The following is a 21,154-nucleotide window of genomic DNA, read 5'->3' on the forward strand; positions in this document are numbered from 1 at the left end:
TAAAGCTTATTTATTTAAAAATAAAATGAATAATAATGTTATTATAAACCACTGGTTTTGTGGTCCTGGGTCACATGTCTCGAAAATACTAATCGTAGAAAGAATATATGATTTTATACATAGCCTACATAATTGGACCATACAAAAGAACCACAACGTTAATATAAGAACATTATTTGTGTCAACTAATTTAAGTTTCCCGTGTGTGTGGGGTGGGGGCTTCGGTATTACAGCAACACTGGGACCTGCTCAGCTCCTGAATCACATTTGTTTCAGCCGGTCAGAGGATGGAGGCGAGGTGAAAACACATCTCATTGGCTCCCGCTGCTCCATTTAAAGGAATCCAACTGATCTGTCCTTTAAGATCCTTCAGCATCTCATGAGAGGAACTTTAAACGTTGACTATTTTCTGAAAATCTTCGAAGATCCGATTCGGAGCGTGGAGCCACTTTTATATACGTGAGAGAATCTCTTCAGTGATCGACGAACGATTTCAGAGCAGCAGAAAGCAATTTATAAAGAGAGATTTTCACACGAAGGATCTCCATAAGATCTTGGGTTACTCAGGGACTTTATTCCAGATCTAATGATGAAGACATGAATGATTAACACTTTTATTGACCAGCTGATCTCATGTTCCTCAAATCATGGAACGACGGGAGCTATTTTATAAGTAGGCTACATATTTTTCCCACGATATGGAGAGTTCGCCATGCGCTCTTGTGGGAACCACTGCTGTAGGTAACTTTTATACCATGGATTCAGGAGGGCTTTCAACAAGTTTTAGGGATCGTATCTTCTGGAACGTGATTTCTTTGAGGTTATCAAGCAAACGGCTGCAGGATTTCTAAAGACTTTGAAGAGGGTTTTATCATTCATTTATCGCACGATCCGGAGCAGATCCCGTCGGCTCTTATGGGAATTAAACACTCCTCCCGCTGTTTGCTCCTTAGGAGAAAAATGGCGGATACTGAGAGCACTGAGGTAAGCGACGTGAATTAACGAGATATTAAGTTATGTAAGACTCACTACTTCAAAACGTGCTTTTAAAAGCAACTTTGGGTTCGAGGCTTTGAGTTTTTATACCAGTGTGCGAATTGCATAAAGACGTTGACGTTGGTCCGCGTGTTTAACGAACTTCTATATTTTTTCGCGGCTCATTTGGTTGAGGTTTCTCTCGCGCCACACACTGTTTGTTTTTTGCCATCCCTTGCACAGTTCACAGGTCATCTCAAATCGAATAGCCTATATCTTTTAGCAAGAATAAGTTCAAGCATTTATTTTTCGCCTGGTGAGTAACCCGTAGGCTACGCTAACTTGTATTGATACGTTATTTGAAAACACTGTTAAAACATTTACATATATGACAAGTTTGTAAACACACTCACGTGCAATAGTCAAGTTTGGTCTGTCCGAGAACGATTTCGTAATTAAAAGCTGCTTTGGGGTGGTGCGCAAATAGTTACAGATCTGGGAACAGATCTGGGAACAGACTGCAAAGGTTGATCCATTGAGAAAGACACTTAACCACAAGACTGCTCCTCTAATAGTATACTGTCTGTGAGACACTTTTATAAAGCGTAAGCTAAATGACTAATTAGTGACTGGTTCGTAATTAGTGTCATGAGCAAAGCTCCCAGTGCTCTGCTAGAGTCTGGTCGCTGTCCTTGGTGCTGCACATGCGTCGAGGGGCGCAGCAGTAGGATAATGGGAAAGAACTAAAAGGATGGATAGTTCACCGAAAAAAATAACATTCTGCCATCATTTACTCACTCTCAAGTTGTTCCAAACATATATTAATTTCTTCTGCTGAACACAAAAGAAGACATTTTGTCGGTAACCAAATTAACAGTTGACCTTATTCACCTTATTCGCAGCAGCGCCATCTTTGATTTGGGGGAATGAAAGCGAGTCTGTGAGGGATAGACACACATCTCTTTAGTGGGTTGTACTATTATTTAATGTGTTTTTTTTTATTGTTCTGCTGACACTGCAAAAATATATTTAGTATATTTAGTCCAAGTAATTTCAGTAGACAAGAAACTCCAGAAAAATTATAAGTGATCTAGGAGCTTTATACAGCTTTTTCAGCAGATTCTGTTGAAAACATGGTAAGTCTATCCCTCACAGCCTCACTTTCATAACTGTCATAGCACTTCTCTGAATAAGATATATGGACCTTTTTTTCCATAATATGGAAGTCAGTGGTGCCCATCAACTGTTTGGTTACCCACATTCTTCAAAATATCTTCTTTTGTGTTTAGCAGAAGAAAGACATTCTTACAGGTTTGGAACAACTTGAGGGTGAGTAAATTATGGAAGTTGTTTTTTTTTTTTGTGAACTATCCCCTTAAAGGTAGGGTAGGTAAGAAGGATCTTAAACACTTTTGTCCAAATTTGTTTAAACTTTCTTTATATGTCAATACATAATTAAAATTTAAGTACTCTGAAAAAGAGAGTAAAAAAATCGAGTGACTCTAGACTTTTTAATCTGCAATAAACACCGCTCATTATTTTCGTTCGGGCCGAAACAAGTGATTGGCTTGGGCGACTGTCACTCTCTCTCGCTACCATGGCTACCACCGCTTTTGCTTCAGGATCTGCCCACATGCGCGCACCCCAGTGTTGCCAAGTCGGGCTACTTCAAACACTGTTGCCGCGGGCTGTTTTTCATGTCCGCGGGTTGAAGCGACCCCAATTATGTGATATTTTGCCCCGGGATTTGCGAATTTTAGCAGGCAGCCCTACCAAAAAGACACATATTTTACCCCCCAAATGCGTTTTTACCGGAGAAACACGATTGGGCTTGTTTTGGGCTAGTTTTGAGTAGCAATTGTGCGGATTTTGTTGTGAAAACCTGGCAACCCTGGCGCACCAGTTTGATTTGAGGAGTTCAAGAGGCTGGATTTCTGCTGGACAGGTAATCTTTCATTTTGATTATACATTTTTTTGGTTTATGTTTTCATGAAGCATGTCTCACTAGCACACGTAGCTGCCTAATATAGCTAACATAACATTACTTAGCATAAAGTTACGATGTTATACACTTAGCGAGCCATTAGTAGAGATGATAAATACTCAATATGCTTAGCTCAAGTTGATCGCTGTCGTGTTGAATTTCGCAAAATGTAACTTTAGATAACAAAATGCATGTGTAAAAGCTAGTACACCGCATCCAGGAACTTTTTTTAGAACCAAGTTAGCTTTAGCTACTACCCTCTGTCTAAACTCTTTTACCATGTTCACCGGGAACTTTACCTGCACGTTTATTTCGGCCCTTGGTTTGTTTTTATATACTCTACCAATGTTTACTGATGTTTTTATCTTGTATCTGTGTGTGTCGTAGACACTGTGTTGTGTGTGTATTTTAAACTTTACCAGTATCGTTATTCTAGCTTGATAGTGAGTACTAAAAGACATCTTATTTGTTTATATTCATAATGATAAAGTTAGATTTTTTATTACGTGATTCTGACATGATGTCACTAAATGCACTTCTTCTCTGCTCGTCTCAGGTAAATAATGCGTCTTTCAGCTGAGCGGTCGACGCTTTTACGGTCTATGGGTCGCGTAGCGCATTCATGTGTTTTGGGGGCGTGGCTTTGGAAAGAGCCCAGAAGGGAGAAGGTGGAGTGAATGGAAATAATGAGCTGTCTTTAAAACAGTCGTGAGAGGTCTACAGACACTCAATTTTTATACTTTCTTTTTCAGAGTACTTACATTTTAATTATGTATTGATATATAAAGAAAGTTTAAACAAATTTGGAAAATTTTTTTTTAACCAAATCTTACCCTACCTTTAATTATACACAGATTTAAGAATATTTTCTTTTTTGAAATTTTAAATACAGTGTAAATATTAAATAATGTGGAAAAAAAAGTAAAAAACACATCTGATCTTCCATTGTCCATATTAAAATATTTGTAGGCTTAAACAGTACTAAATAAATGTTCTCTCTTATCACAAATGAAAAAGGTAACACAAAAGTATCAAACAATTGTTCTGAAAATTGTAATTTATTGTTAAAAATTACAACATACATTTTACCCTGAAATGTGACAATTTGCTCTAATCTGACATAACTTTTGGTTAAAATTGCCCTTCATTATGTAGTTGAACCTTGAAGCCTGAATGTAGCCCAGTGTCACATACTTATTGATGCTCTTATTTAAGACATATTGACCTTGGTGAAAACAACATTTAGCGACATACTAGAAAACAAGCATTTATTCAACATGAATTTTTGACTCAAAACATTATTGTTACTGAGATTTTACAAGCTTGGGAACTATTGTATGAAAGCTTTAGAATCATAAACACAGAGAAAAAAGGTTGGTAAAATTGTACCTTTAGGGGTAAAACAGCGTGTCACTGGGGCAGTACCCTAGGTACCCCACTGGGGCAGGTACAAAGGACATATTTGTACCTTTTTTTTTTTACCACAAAAAGATTCATAGTAGTACCTTAAGGTACATATTATTTGTACTCTAAAATACTAATATGCAACTTTAAGGAGTAAAAAAGGTACAAAGATGTCCTTTTTAAGTGACAAGCTGTACAATTTTGACACCCTTTTTCTCTGTGTGAAGGAAGACATCTTAAAATCGGAATTGGCCCTCGGCCCACTCTTGTAAGCACTTTTACCTTAGTGTCCCATTGCAGCATTTAGCCAGAGTTTTAGTGGAGGGCATTAGCAATGAAGTCCATTTACAATAGTGCAGAAAGCAAAAATTCGGAGACATCATCCACATGGTTTAAATCACAGTACTACAAGCAGTAGTACAAGCAGTGGTCATTATTAGGAAAGACTTATTATATAGGAAGACAGTGCCCTCTGATTACTTATGAATGGGAGAAAGTGCAAAGCGCAATGTGGCGAATAAGCTCCGCCTTCTAAATGAAAGAGCCAATCGTTGATTAGTAAAGTCATTGCGTCACTGGAGCTGCCGTGAGAAGCTCCTTTTGCTATAGAAACAGGCAGTGTTCTGAGACGCGAGTTTGGGATTGCGCATGTGCATTAGCTTTGTCCAAGCTGAAATTATTTTTTTTTTTGGTCATGATTCGAGTGTAACCAAATTTATGAGACAGTTGTTGTCAGATTTCATTGGTGATTTCAAATATGGAGGATTTGATTCAGAGAGATAGGAGCTGCACTTGCATTCCCAAGACGTGTTTCAAAGATGGCCGCCGAGTGAAATGATTTGTCTTAAAGCAACACAATAGCTGTGTCCCAATTCGGGGGCTGCATCCTTCAAAGGCCGCATTTGAAGGCCGATTGCGTCACCGCAGCGCGACGAAGGCTGTCTCAATTCGAAGGAGCCTTCAAATGCAGCCTGCCGTCCCTGTTGCCAAGTCCCCGTTTTTTCAGCCGAATTAGACCACTTTTAAGTTGTTGCCGCGGGTGAAAAATTATTTCCGCGGGTTTGTTTCTACCCCATAAGTACGATTTCGCCGCTCCAACACCCCCAAACGTACAACTGCAGTGGAGAATTCGGCCGCTCGATGGAGAAAATCGCATTGGGAGTTTTGGACTACTTTTGTTGCAGAGACCTGGCAACCCTACCCACCGTCTTTCTCCCCGGCCGCGAAGGATAGAACCAACCAGAACAAGTGGATCCTTCGCAGTGTATTCCTCTGCCCATCCCGCGGCCGAGGAACACTTATACATGTAAGTAGCCTGTTGTGTTTTAATTTACTAAAATAACCAACGAAACGTTTTAAAAGCCGGTGGTCTTTATTTCTGTGTTACCACGGCACAGCTTTATTCGTTAGGTGATCTGATGTAATATTTCGTTTTGTTATGGATCAAGTTACTTTTAGCAGCTTTATTAAAATGAGGCAGCAAATTAGTATTTATTTACCAGGCCGGAAAAATCGAGAATATAGAATTTGAGTATCTATAAATATGATTTCTGGAGTATTTTGTATGTTTGTAGGCTACTGATGCATCATATTTTTAATTTTTCTTAAGATTGCACCCCTGCCTTGCAGGTAAAAAAAGTAAACTTATTACAACTTAAAAAATAAATAAAAAGTATGCAAGTTAATAGACACATCTTTTCTGAAATGTATTGTGCTGTTGTGTTTGTTGTTGACAGACATGTTTGTTTTCTCTGCCTTAGGATTGAAAGTGTCCTGGGACAGGTGAGGGAGTGGGAAACTTGGCCATGGTTTGTCTTCATGATTGAGGTGTTGGGACAACCCCACTGTCCTCATTGCCTCCATCCCTGAGGACACACCAGGGCCAAGTTCAGCAGTGGATGACCAAGATGAGGAGCAACTCCAGCCAAGAGGAGACGAGACGAGATGATGAGCTGATGGAGAGACTGAGGGAGGACAGGAAGTTTCAGCGAGAGACAGAGGACAGCAGGGAGAGAATGGACTGATTGTTTTCTCTTCTTGAGAGATTGTTGAGAACTAAAATTTTGGTTTTGTAAATTAAAATGTGTAAATGAAATATTACCGTTCTACACATTATTTTTGTTATGCAAGTTATAATTTGTTAATAAAATAAATAATTCTGTACATTTATTTTTGTCATGTCAATTAATTTGTAAATGAAAAAATAAATTGTTCTATACATTTTTATTTACAGTACTTTTTACAACTATTTACATAAGTTATGTTTAAGATTAGAAAAACTAAATACATTTTAAAATTAACTGTACATAACAGATGGAAGAAAATGTTTTTCTGTAGTCTTTTATTGAGCTGGGCTTTATTGACCCTGGTGAAGCCTCTGTCAGCGGGACATCATCTGGATCAGTGCATTTTCCACTGTCTACCAACAGGTTTGCAGTGCTGACTTATTCGACGGCTGCCATGTCGCTAAGATGTTTTCAGAAAGAGGGAAGAATAAATTAAATTAACTCACATCCTCAAAGCAAACAACAAAATATTTTAACATGCATAACTGTTCTATGAGCTGAACTCTGCAGGACAGCGGCCCTCCAAGACCAACGGTGCCTATCCCTGATCTATAAGACATATTTCTAGTGTATTTTATTTTTAGATTCTTTTTTAAACGATAACTTATATCAAAATGTAATATCCATGTGTTAAAAGTCAGTTTTTCATAAAACCACAATATTTGCCTCTGAGATGAAGTTGAATAAAAATCTGAGGTACTTCACAATTATACTCAAATACAGAGTAAATGTATTTCGTTACATTATTTGTAATATTTAGCAACTGTTGACAGCTGACGTTGAAGAGAACTGAAATGAACATTTATACTGGACTTTAAAGTTATATTCAACTGCCTAAAAACAAAACAGCTAAAGATGTTTACCTCGGCCCATTTATGTGCATAATAAAGAGTATAAACTATATAAAATCATATGTTGGTAACATATTAGTCAACGTTTTATTTTTATCAGTAGATACATTAGATTACTGGAGTAAATTGAAACCCAATACTTGCATTTAAAAGTGTAATCTGGCAATTTCTCTTAAAAAATCTGACGTCGCGGCGCGCAATGAATTCTGGGTTAGGCAAGGCTGCGAAGCATCCATCCAACTATCCTTCATTTCATGGGAAAAGAAGGACGCATTTGCAGGCCATATTTTGAAGGAGCCTTCGAAGGACCTACGAATTGGGACGGCCTTCGTCGCGCTGCGGTGACGCAATCCGCTATACCTTCCACTGTAAACGAGTCTCGGTGCGTCCTTTGAAGGCTGCGTCGGCCGCGCACTTCAAAGGACACGGCCTTCAAAGGACGCAGCCCTTGAATTGGGACACAGCTTATGTAATGTTTGCTCACGGTTCCCCCATGTGGTTGATAAGCTCAATTGTCTGTTACTAGTGTCGTAAATACTGTCGCTGTATAAACTTCCCCGTGGGCTGCGCAATACATGTGAAGCTCACTGAACCAGCGAATGCAGAAACCTTGTTTGGAAATCATGTCCAACGACCAGGTTGGAGCCTGTGTTACACTTTATTGTATATATTATATTATAAATAGTATATTAGCCTAGTTTTTTTGCTTGCATAGTTCGTATTGTTTGCAAAGCTTGTAATTTGTATAATAGAATAAAATGTCAGACATTGTCATAAGTTTATAAGGCTGTAAAGTAACAGAGCCTCTTTATTTGAATTACTGTTCAGACGTGAAGTAGACTGGGGAGTTAGTTTTTGGATCTTGGATGTCGAAACAAACATGGTACACATGGTTACAGCCAGTGTCCAAAAAATATTCACTATTTTGGGAGCACTCTTGGTTACAGACTTTACTTTCCATCTAGCCACTACAACTGCTTCTTTTAGCTCACGCCACGGCGTGTTAGCCCGTCCAATATTGATTAGTGTTCGGGCTCATGTCTGATCACTCTCTCGCTTTCATTTCTTCGCTTCCTCCGACAAAACCCTCTTTGGTTTCTTTGCTGGCGCTGCCATGCCGTTGGTTTTGAGACTTGTATAGATCATTTCGTCTTATGCTGAGTTCAGACTGCCTGATTTTAGTCCCGATTTTGATTCGCCGACAGGTTTTGCGAAATCGCCGACAAATGCTGAAATCATAGGCAAATTGGTGCTCGTGCATGTGAGTAACAATCACGCAGTGTGGATGATCGAAGATGCGATCAGAGAGAATCACAGATGAGTCGCCGACGCCCGTGACATATTTGGCATTCTAAATATCTGGACCTGTCGGCGATTCAATCTCCTGCTGTGTGAAATGTGTTTTGACTGAAAATTACATCTGCGATGACCGACAGCCAATGAGAGAGCAAGGTACAGGGCCGTGGGAGGTTCGCAGAGGAGTTATGGTCCAGAATATCAGTATTTTAATAGATATATTTACAATTATATCAAACAGAAACAAAGCACAAACATTTTCTTGACAAGCCGCAACAGCAGCACGGTGCAAAATTATAGATTTACGTCAAACTCTCTTTGCAGAACACAACCCTTGCTCCCTTTGCCTCCCCAACCATTTCCTCCGCCATAATCTTTTTCTTTTTCTCCTTTTTGCTGCAAATCAGCGCACATACTATTTGGATCGCAAGTTTCTGCACTGCAGTCTATATTTTTTATAACAAGTCCCAGTCTCGCGCAAGAACTCCAGTCTGACGCACGTGTGATCTCGTGTTGTTTTCTTCTCACTTCTCGCGTGTGTTTGGTTGTGAAACGTAGTTTGCGGAAGGGACAGAGCTGTCGGCGATTCTTCCTCTTGTACAGTCATGCAGTGTGAAACCCCCTGTCGCCGATCTATCATGCAGTGTGAACACACCAGCAACTGAATGCTGGCCCAGATAGTCATGCAGTGTGAAAAGAGCAGTGATCCAGCGAGTGAAATCGTCATTATAGTTATCTGTTGGCTAACTCGACCCAGGCTACGAGTAAAGTATGTGACGTATGCCGTAAAGCAGGTCGCACTCTTCCGCTGGCAGGGAAAGGGCGGGGCTGTGTGTACCGACCCCGAACACAAAACTTACAGAGTGTGCTTTTAGCCGCTAGGAAGCTGCTCAGGTATCAACGGCAGTAGAATTAGTCCGGTTAAGAGTTGTTCTACCACTGAAATAATTTTAGAGACGGAAAACTACTTTAAGTGTTGCTTAAAAGGGACTTCCATGGTTTCTGATTTATCATGCACCTGTTTCTGTTCCAGTTGTTTACCTCACTCTGTGTATTGAAGCCCTTAGTTCCTCTCAGTTTTTTTCGTTGGTTTTCTCCTGAGCATTCTCCTTGTTTATAAAAAGAACTTTGACTCTATTCAGAATCAGATACGCTCGTGTTCATCTACACAAGTTTGCAATCCAGTGCTGCCATTGCGCAAAACTCTTTGATGAATTCCAGTTTCATTAGTGGCCTTGAACTTAATGCAATCCTCAGTGAGGGATTATCCAGCTGGAATGTATTGACATAGTCATGGAAGCATGAAATCTAATCCATGTTCTTTAAAGGTTGAAGAAATGGGCGTATAGAAGGAAGCTGTTGTTAAAAGTTCCTTGCAAAGTTCAGCGCAGCAGTAGGCCACCGTATAATGTCAAGGGATCTTTAAAACCCTCTGATAGATGCGGTCTGACCTCTGAAACCTCTCCCAAAATAGCAGACGCTGAAGACCGCTCTGCACTAGGGCTGTTAGTCGATCAAATAGGGTTCCACGTGGAAGTGGTGTGCTTAGCGTAAGTTGACTAGGCTTTTAAAAGAAAAGTTCACTAAATAATGATAGTTATGTCAACATTTTCTCACCTTCATGTCATTCCAAACCTGTATGATTTTTGTATACTACAGAACCCAAAAGAAGACATTTTGAAGAATGTTTTAGTTCACACAATGAAAGCCAAATGGGTTCAAAACCACATTGGACCTCATTAAAGAAGTAGTTCACTTCAGAATTAAAATTTCCTGATCATTTACTCACCCCCACTTCATCCAAGAAGATGTTCATGTCTTTCTATCTTCAGTCGAAAATAAATACATTTTTCTCCATATAGTGGACTTCAAGGGGGTACAACGGGTTGAACGTCACGTGTGACCTTTCCAACGTGATGACGTAATACGTGGCGCAGAGCAGCTCAGGACAAACAATTTGTGGCTAAAACGTGTATAATATATATATATATATATTTTTTTTTTAGAATATGACAGATCGTTTCACTAGATAAGACCGTTATTCCTCAGCTGGGATAACGTCGAGCCCTTTGAAGCTGCATTGAAACTGGATTTTGGACCTTCAACCCGTTGTACCCCACAAAGTCCACTATATGGAGAAAATCCTGAAATGTTTTCCTCAAAAACCTTAATTTGTTTTCGACTGAAGAAAGAAAGAGATGAACATCTTGGATGACGTGGGGGTGAGTAAATTATCAGGAAATTTAAATTCTGAAGTGAACTACTCCTTTAACTTTTACTGAACATTGAAAAAAAAAAGCAAAGAATGACTTGAGAATGAGAAAAAGACACTTAAAAAATCAGTTCTTAATTGGCTTCTATGGATCCATGAAGAACCTTTAACATCCATGGATTCCAACGATTATTTCCATTGTTCAAAAGGTTCTTAATAGTGAAAAAGTTTCTTCAAATTATTAATATATTCTTTGCACTAAGAAACTTTATCACTGAAAGGTTCTTTGGGAGACCCAAATTGCATTGCTGCAAAAACACCTTTTTGGAACATTTTTTTAAGTGTATCCCTTTAAGTAATTGACAATATCTCCGCCTGAATGTTCTTGAATGGCTATGAACTTGAATGCAGTCATTTGAGAGGTTTTACAGCCTTTCAATAGAGAGGTTGTTGTGCTCTTCAAGGTCAGCAGAGGGTTTCAAAAGTATAAATCTTAAAGTTGTGGATCGTCCTTGAGGATATACCACTTAGCTCTGAAATGCACACTGGCAGTTTCAGCCTTTTTACATGATGCCCAGCCAAAGCAGAGAGGGCTGCCTATAAATCTGCAAAATTCATAAGAGCTGTTCTGAACACATTAATCATTTAGACATGCAATGCAAAACAACTCTTAAACCCGTAGGTTGTTCCCTGTCATAAGCTAACACCAGAGAAATGCTATGGCAGTTCTGTTTGTGAAAGGATCCCAAGAGCACCCATTTTCCCCTTACACGCATCAATCCAGTTATGTCACGAAAAAACTATTAGAGTTTTCACGAGCATGGTTGAAAGGTGGAATGTTGCCGAAATGTGCCATTTGTTGAGGTTAAAAATAGAATGTGAAATGAGATTTGTTAGCTCACTGGAGGGGCAAGGACATGTGTTCCCCTCTCCCGGCTTTCTAATAGATGCAATCCGAACACCTTTATGCCTCTTGATACAGCTGCTCTTCCCCTCTGCTGACACTCATTATTTTAAATCCCCTGAGCTGAAAGGCTGCACACCGCCACACACACATACTGATAGGCAAATATAGACAGGCACACTTATGCAAATACAAAGACATGCACGTATCTTCACTATCACAAAATTGCAAAACAGTATGAGATATGTAGAATATTAGCTCCAAACATTCAGAGTTTTGTGCTTCTTTAAAGTACAAAAATGTTCTAGATTAGGGGTTTTCAAAGTAACACCAGGACCCCTAATTAAATAAAACAGCTGGATTTTCTTAGTAACAATTTATCATTTAATTAATATTTTATATATTATAATGTTGTATGTATTTTATAATATTATTTAATTATATGCTTTCAGTTGAGGTGAATGAGGTCTAGTTTTACGCGCACCGCCGCAGCTCACACACACACAGTCTGCTCCGGTCCAGAGACACAAGACTCTTCAGTGGGCCTTTAAGGCACTAACCACCTCTGCAAGGTTTCTGAAATGTGACAGACAAATGCTAGACAATCTTGGAAAGGCTCCCCTGACCTGAAACAGGATTATTTTTTTAAACAGCACTGAATACAGTGTCACTGTTCATTTTGCTTTTTGAAGGATCATATACCACATTAAACTGTCACAGTTTGGGTAATTTCATCAATAAATGTCCAGGTGCCTGTACCACAAAGGTAGTTTAACAAACTCAGGGTTACAGGATTAGTTTCGAGTTTGACAAAACTAAACCAATCTATTCAGGCTTTGTTGGTCCCATTATTCAGACCATCAGGTTTCTCTGTCAAATCAGGCTTTGATCCTGAGTTTAGGAGTTTAGCTGTGACATCGGTAGTGAACAGCCAATCACATGCTGTGGATCAGTGAAACTGACTTCAACATTGTGAAAAGTGTACGTTTTAGGTCGACGCATATAGAGACAGAGCGTATTTAGGCCACGCCCACACTGGGGGGGGGGACAATCCAACGCTCTCCATTGACTTTGCATTGTGTGAGGCTGCATCCTTGTCATTTCGGACTTATAACAAAAAACAGAACAATGTCTAAAAGCTGATATGTGACAAAGTGTACAGCAAATAAGCTAAAAAACACAGAAATAAGTTTTTATAAGCTGTCAACCCCAAAAAACGAGAGTTTAAGGAGACAAAAGTGTATAAAGGCAGTAAAACGTGACGATTCAGCAGGAAGAATGGGTAAATTTTGAGATCCTGACACTCAGTATGTGTATGTGTGCAGTAAACATTTTGTTAAGTCAAATATCCAAATGTCAGGTTTATATATTATATTTCCTGTCGCTGATTACGTTACGGCCAACTTAAAGAAAAATCTTACTACGATTTCAGTTTGAGATCTCTTATCCAGAACATAACCTCTCCTGGAGCAAGTTAGCCGTGGAGAGTAAGTTACTATAAAAATGTTCTAGATTAGGGGTTTTCAAAGTAACACCAGGACCCCTAATTAAATAAAACAGCTGGATTTTCTTAGTAACAATTTATCATTTAATTAATATTTTATATATTATAATGTTGTATGTATTTTATAATATTATTTAATTATATGCTTTCAGTTGAGGTGAATGAGGTCTAGTTTTACGCGCACCGCCGCAGCTCACACACACACACACAGTCTGCTCCGGTCCAGAGACACAAGACTCTTCAGTGGGCCTTTAAGGCACTAACCACCTCTGCAAGGTTTCTGAAATGTGACAGACAAATGCTAGACAATCTTGGAAAGGCTCCCCTGACCTGAAACAGGATTATTTTTTTAAACAGCACTGAATACAGTGTCACTGTTCATTTTGCTTTTTGAAGGATCATATACCACATTAAACTGTCACAGTTTGGGTAATTTCATCAATAAATGTCCAGGTAGTTTAACAAACTCAGGGTTACAGGATTAGTTTCGAGTTTGACAAAACTAAACCAATCTATTCAGGCTTTGTTGGTCCCATGATTCAGACCATCAGGTTTCTCTGTCAAATCAGGCTTTGATCCTGAGTTTAGGAGTTTAGCTGTGACATCGGTAGTGAACAGCCAATCACATGCTGTGGATCAGTGAAACTGAGATTCACTTCTCGCGAGATAAGCAGCGAGATTCAGAAAAAAGCTGTCTATAAGAAGAAAAAAGAAGATAAAAGAGGCCAACTTAAAGAAAAATCTTACTACGATTTCAGTTTGAGATCTCTTATCCAGAACATAACCTCTCCTGGAGCAAGTTAGCCGTGGAGAGTAAGTTACTATAAAGATGAACACTGCTAAAAGCCAAACCACTTTAATGGTACCTAAAACCCAGGATTGGCACAAACTAATCCAGGGCTGGCAACTTTTCAAAAAAACTGGAGTGAGATTTGGTGGGGCCAACTAAAATTTTGTCGCGTGCAAAGCACTTTTTGTTTTGGCTCATTCAGCATCATTACCGTACACAAAAAAAATACCAAAAAAGAATATATATATAGCGGTTGCATAAGTGCAGGACATGGGTATGTACTGAATATATATAAATATATATTAATAGAGAGATGGTAATTACTATAAACTATAAAGAATTTACAGGTGAATATGTATAGTGAATAAGTATACAGATGGTTATTACTATAAACAGAATTTAAAGGTGAATATGTACTATGAATATAATATACAGATGGTTATTTCTATAAACAGAATTTAAAGGTGAATATGTACTATGAATATAATATACAGATGGTTATTACTATAAACAGAATTTTACAGATAGAGTTATACAATGATATGTTAGGCTAAATGAGGAATATAGTAGTGGATTAAGGTAGTGCAATAAATTATGGACAGAAGCTATCCGAGAAAGTGTAAAAGTGCAGTGGAAAGTGGTTGCATATTACAGTTAGAAGTACGGTGCAAAATGCAAATGTAAACAGTAGGTACTGTAATAAACATTCGGCAGTGCAAATGAGCATAATACAGTTAAGGTATGGTAGTGCAAAATACATAAGTAAACAGTTGTTACTGTAATAAACAGTCGGTAGTGCAAATAACAAAGTGAAGGCAGATGTGAGGGGGGAGAGGAGAGTTAACAGTATATGAGGGAAGTGGATCAACGGGGGTTTGAGTTCAGTAAAGAGACAGCTCTGGGGAAAAATGTTCTTTAGTCTGCTGGTCCTGGTCCGGTGGATCCTGAAACGCCTGCCGGAGGGCAGGAGAGAAAACAGTCTGTGGGCTGGGTGAGAGGAGTCCTTGAGGATGCTGCGAGCTCGATGCAGACAGCGTTTCCTCTGGATGTGCTCGATGGCAGGTAGTGGAGTCCCTGTGATGCGCTGGGCAGTTTTCACCACCCGCAGCAGTGCCTTGCGCTCCGCAACAGAGCAGCTCCCATACCATACTGCCACACAGTTGGTCAGGATGCTTTCTATTGCGCAGCGATAGAAGTTCACCAGGATAGCCGAGGAGAGCTGATTCTTCCTCAGTGTCCTCAGGAAGAAGAGGCGTTGGTGAGCCTTCTTGACCAGGCTGGAGGTGTTGGTTGTCCACGACATGTCCGCCGAGATGTGGATCCCCAGGAACTTGAAACTGGAGACTAGCTCAACCGCCATTCCATTGATGTGGATGGTGTCGTGTGTGCCTCTTGACTCCTTCCTGAAGTCCACGATGAGCTCCTTCATTTTGGTGGTGTTGAGGAGCAGGTTATTTTCAGTGCACCATGTGGCCAGGTGCTGGATCTCCTCCCTATAGGCAGTCTCATCATTGTTGCTGATGAGACCAATCACCGTAGTGTCATCCGCAAACTTGACGATGGAATTAGATCCATACACAGGCTTGCAGTCGGAGGTGAAGAGGGAGTAGAGAAACGGGCTTAGCACACAGCCCTGTGGTACACCAGTGTTGAGATGGATGTGGAGCAGGTGAATCCTGATCGAACATTCTGGGGTCTGTCAGTTAGGAAGTCCAAAATCCAGTTACACACATATATATATATATAAGGGCTGCCCAATATTTCGAAATTATCGAAATATCGCAATTGTACATATCGCAATATGCATATCGCAAGAGTACGCAATATCTAAATGATTTTAATAGGCTACTTCAACATTGTGAAAAGTGTACGTTTTAGGTCGACGTATATAGAGACAGAGCGTATTTAGGCCACTGATGTGGATGGTGTCGTGTGTGCCTCTTGACTCCTTCCTGAAGTCCACGATGAGCTCCTTCATTTTGGTGGTGTTGAGGAGCAGGTTATTTTCAGTGCACCATGTGGCCAGGTGCTGGATCTCCTCCCTATAGGCAGTCTCATCATTGTTGCTGATGAGACCAATCACCGTAGTGTCGTCCGCAAACTTGACGATGGAATTAGATCCATACACAGGCTTGCAGTCGGAGGTGAAGAGGGAGTAGAGAAACGGGCTTAGCACACAGCCCTGTGGTACACCAGTGTTGAGATGGATGTGGAGCAGGTGAATCCTGATCGAACATTCTGGGGTCTGTCAGTTAGGAAGTCCAAAATCCAGTTACACACATATATATATATATATAAGGGCTGCGCAATATTTCGAAATTATCGAAATATCGCAATTGTACATATCGCAATATGCATATCGCAAGAGTACGCAATATCTAAATGATTTTAATAGGCTACTTCAACATTGTGAAAAGTGTACGTTTTAGGTCGACGCATATAGAGACAGAGCGTATTTAGGCCACGCCCACACTGGGGGGGGGGGACAATCCAACGCTCTCCATTGACTTTGCATTGTGTGAGGCTGCATCCTTGTCATTTCGGACTTATAACAAAAAACAGAACAATGTCTAAAAGCTGATATGTGACAAAGTGTACAGCAAATAAGCTAAAAAACACAGAAATAAGTTTTTATAAGCTGTCAACCCCAAAAAACGAGAGTTTAAGGAGACAAAAGTGTATAAAGGCAGTAAAAAGTGACGCTTCAGCAGGAAGAATGGGTAAATTTTGAGATCCTGACACTCAGTATGTGTATGTGTGCAGTAAACATTTTGTTAAGTCAAATATCCAAATGTCAGGTTTATATATTATATTTCCTGTCGCTGATTACGTTCCCCTCCAGTGTGTGTACTTCTCAGTGTAATATAACGTGTCACGCTCTGTCTCAATGGCCTGTATCCACTTTTGTGTCCTTAAATGCTTGTTTTTTGTGTCAACAGCTTATAAAAACTTCTGGGTTTTTGGTTGTGGGTTTTGTTTAGCTTGTTTGCTGTACACTTTGTCACATATCCGCTTTTAGACACTGTTCTATTTTTTTGTTATAAGTCTGAAATGACAAGGAGGCCGCTTCACGCAATGCAAAGTCAATGGAGAGCGTTCGATTGTTCCCCCCCCCCGGTGGGCGTGGTCTTCAGATTGACAGATAGACTGGGCACACGACTGTTACTTATGTTACTTGCTTGACGTCAATAAGAGTTATTAAACGCAATAACTTACAAAAAACAACTCCTTGCAGTCTCGCGCTGTCTGCTGTCTGTCACACACATTGAAACGTGCGCACAAGCTGTTCTTTTTTTCGTGTCTTGTTACACTCTTGAACTGTCAAATACACACACAGTTATGTCAAAATGGCTGTCTTGATGAGTATTCATGTAAACACAGTCGGTTATGCTTTAAGTGAAAGATATCAGTTGGTGAAAGAAATAGAGTTTACACACTAAAGCAATATCACATTATTTAACAAGGATATCGCATATCGCATTTTTCTTCAATATTGCAATATATATTATTTTTATAGATAAGTATAGGTTGATAATTAATTAAGCTACTTGTAAGTTAAAGTATTTAAGTTACATTCAAGCTACCCTTTTGAAAGAAAACACTACAGGTTACTATCAAAAAGTTGCTAGTTACATTGAAACTCCTTTTTTTTTTTTTTTTTTTTTTTTACAATTACATTGTTAAAAATAACTGAATAATTGTTAATGAAGAATGTTATAATATTTGGGGTTTCAGGCAACATAATGCCATGTAATTATGATTTCAAATAGTATGGGGTGAATTCAGGGAGATTGGGACACTTTTTTCCCCAGTCATTTCAATGGCAAAAATGGTCAGAATCATTTGATTTTGTAAACTATCCGATACACACAATAATCAAATATAGCCTATATCTCAAACTGGCTGTTAGTGCAAAATTGCTACAAAAACTTAACATCAGTGCAAGAACATAATGTGCAACTAAAACGAAATACTCAGGAGTCAGGATTAGTCTAAAACGCAGGTTAAACTCACAGCTCATGCAGTGATGGAGCGCAGCATTCTGAACAGAAACGCTCTGAGATGCCAGCAGCACCATAAAATAATTACGCTTAGGGCACCAAGACGGCCAGTAGCGGGACTGGACGCCAGAGCTGCTCGTGAACAGTGCACTTTGCTTGACTATTTATTTTCCGTTTCGAAAAGTGGACATTTAAAGCATTCTATACACATATTTCTCATGTCTGTGAGGCAAGTAGCCTGCTGAGTTTTGGTTAATTTATTTGACGCGCTCCAGTTCATGTGCAATGCGATCGCTCCGGCGCACACTTTCTCTCATTACAGGCTCGTTCTGTCAGAACCCAAAACAGAATATAGCTTGTGGTCACACTACACCCTATTTATTTGCACATTTATCTTGAACCCCCTCACCTAAAGCATAACTAGTCGACCACGAGTGGCTCAACAGGTAGATCTATAGATAAACTCATCTTTCAGGCATTTGACCGACAGGGTTGACACTTCCGCGTGAGAAATCGGGGATGTGGCGTGTGAGCGCGTGAAACCAATCAAATGTGTGTGTCTCACGGCCAATGCGTGAGAGTTGGCAGCTCTGTAATCTTAAACATATCTGGTTAGCCAGCTAAACTGGCTTCATGGTATAGGCCCCTAGTCACATTTCACCCGAAACAAAACAAAATAGTTTTGGCCTGTGTGTGTTGGGACGCTTAGTCTGAAGTTCCTGTTTTGCCTAGTTTGACTTTTCCTGTTTAGTTTCTGTTTCCTAGTGATTCATTGTTTTATTGATTATTGTCTCACCTGTTCTGTTCCTCGTCAGCCACTGTGTATTTAATCCCTCAGTTATCTTCTGTTCATTGTCTTGTGTTGAAGTTTCATGTTTAGCTGTATTGTTCCTGGTGTTTATGTGAGTTCAGAGTTCTTCTGTGTCCAGCATCTTTGGCTGGATGATAAAGTCAAGCCTGCATGTGACCAAACAAAACCCAAAACAAAACAAAAAAGATGTTTCACTAATGTTAGACAATCAGACGGTGTCATAATAATGTTGCCTTAATTTTTAATTCAAATTTGAATTTTTAAAAGGAAGGTTTAAGTGTCAAAATACTTTTTGGTGCTACTGTATATAATTACTTTTTTCACATTACAGTGATGAGAATCTCTCTCTCTCTCTCTCTCTCTCTCTCTCTCTCTCTCTCTCTCTCTCTCTCTCTCTCTCTCTCTCTCTCTCTCTCTCTCTCTCTCTCTCTCTCTCTCTCTCTCTCTCTCTCTCTCTCTCTCTCAGCCAGACATTTCTTAATCAGATACACCTGTTGAACTCTCCTTTGTCCCTTTTTAGCAACAGCCCCTGAGTGCCGCCCCATCCCAGTCGGTCCAGCCTTCTCCTCTGCCCAAACCAGTGTCATCGGTCCATCATGCCCAGCGGCCCACACACCCGTCCCATCCGCCTCACACCCCTCACTCAGCCAGTTTACCCAGCTGCCCCGGCAGAGGAAAGATGGCCAAGTTCCTCAACCCCGATGAGATGACCTCCAGGGATTACTATTTTGACTCGTATGCCCACTTCGGCATTCATGAGGTATGAGCACATCAGAGCAGCGGATGCTTACATTTAACATAGATGCTGATTTATATGATGAACTGTAGGATATAAGTACTCATGGTAATCAACATCAGTCATCTTGATTTATACTGGGAGTTATATATAATGCAGAGTGTGCAGAGAAATGGAGCAGGAGAGAGAGAGAGGGTGGGGGGTGTCATTGAATTTTAGGATGAGAGAGCGCAGAGAACGGGAGGTTCAGGCGAGACCTGCAAGATTAATTTTGTTCACACTCATTTTTAGCATATAGGTCAGATCTTTTTTCCCTTCTCTCATCTAAATGTGACAGAGGCGTACACCAAAAAAAGCTGCATAAATCTGAGGAGACATGCTGTAATGGTGACAGCAAGTTTTTTTTTACAATCTCACAGGTTGTCAGAGATCCACGTCTTATTTTACGTTTGTACAATAATGCTAATAATAACCATGGAAGTGAATGATTATTGATGGTATATATTAATGATGGTATATAATATACCACATTTAAAAAATAATGTCCAAAAAAACAAGACAATACCATGATGCTTTGTTAGCATAGGCTTTTTCAAACGCACCTATAGCATCACATATCTATAGGCAGATTACTGTATTGAATTTTTATTGATTAGATTTAATTACCACATTGCTTCATTAACCCTATAAAGCCTGAAATATGAAATGATCCGAAAATAAGTAGTAATATATATATATATATATATATATATATATATATATATATATATATATATATATATATATATATATATATATATATATATATATATATATATATATATATACATATTCATCAGACATTTGTATGGCTCATTTGGTATGATATAGGAGAATATAGAGCTCATACTCAATTAGGAAAAACACCTCAATTTTATTCCGAGGCCCAAACTGAGCAAAATATGCAATTAGGTGAAGTTATCTATTTTATATGGCCAAAAAGTAAGATGAAATTCTGATAGCTTGTAATGTAAATAAATTAGATATTTATAACAGTGTATCAGACTCATCAATTAAACTGAACTTGCTTCAGTCCAGTAAGTGTTCATCTTGAAATATTACTAATAACAACATAAAAGTTATTCTTACGTTTACTTTATAAAAATCATGAAAGGTTTCAAAGCATTTTGTAATCAAATATGATACATAGGCTTTATAGGGTTAAACATAACTATTGGATAATGTGTTGGCTGTGTTTTAAAACTAGGTGAGATACTGTATCTACTTAGACAGCATTCATGGGCCCATACCTTTTTTTTTTTTTTTTTTTTTTTTAGAAAAGGCTGTACCAAGGTATAGTGATGTATCAAATCTTAATACATGTACATGTCCAATACATGTCCATAAACCAGATATTTCCATGCCCAAAAAAACAACACCTTTATAATTTATAATAATGAAGACTTAATTAATTGGCTGTGTTTCAAAACATATTGAGCTGCCTACCTAGACAGCATTTTAGATACACTTTTTTTTTTTTAAAAAAAAACCTTGCAGAACAGTGATTTTTTAGTAATATCATGGTATGTATATATACCATGCTGAAATATAAATATTTACCATATAAAAATACCATTTAAT

General features: G+C 39.0%; 1 protein-coding gene across 1 annotated transcript in view; it reads left to right on the forward strand.

Annotated features, from left to right (window-relative positions):
• Positions 1-879: 879 nt before the first annotated feature.
• Positions 880-21,154, forward strand: part of LOC307131765 (protein arginine N-methyltransferase 8-B) — a 53,175-nt gene continuing 32,900 nt past the window's right edge. Inside the window, exons 1-2 of the mRNA XM_079825640.1 lie at positions 880-984; positions 19,319-19,558. Of these exons, the coding sequence (XP_079681766.1) occupies positions 916-984; positions 19,319-19,558 (309 nt within the window). The 5' untranslated portion in view covers positions 880-915. The remainder of the gene's footprint in view (positions 985-19,318; positions 19,559-21,154) is intronic.

Source organism: Gobio gobio, assembly GCF_949357685.1.
Source record: "Gobio gobio genome assembly, chromosome: 9".
NCBI lineage: Eukaryota > Metazoa > Chordata > Actinopteri > Cypriniformes > Gobionidae > Gobio > Gobio gobio.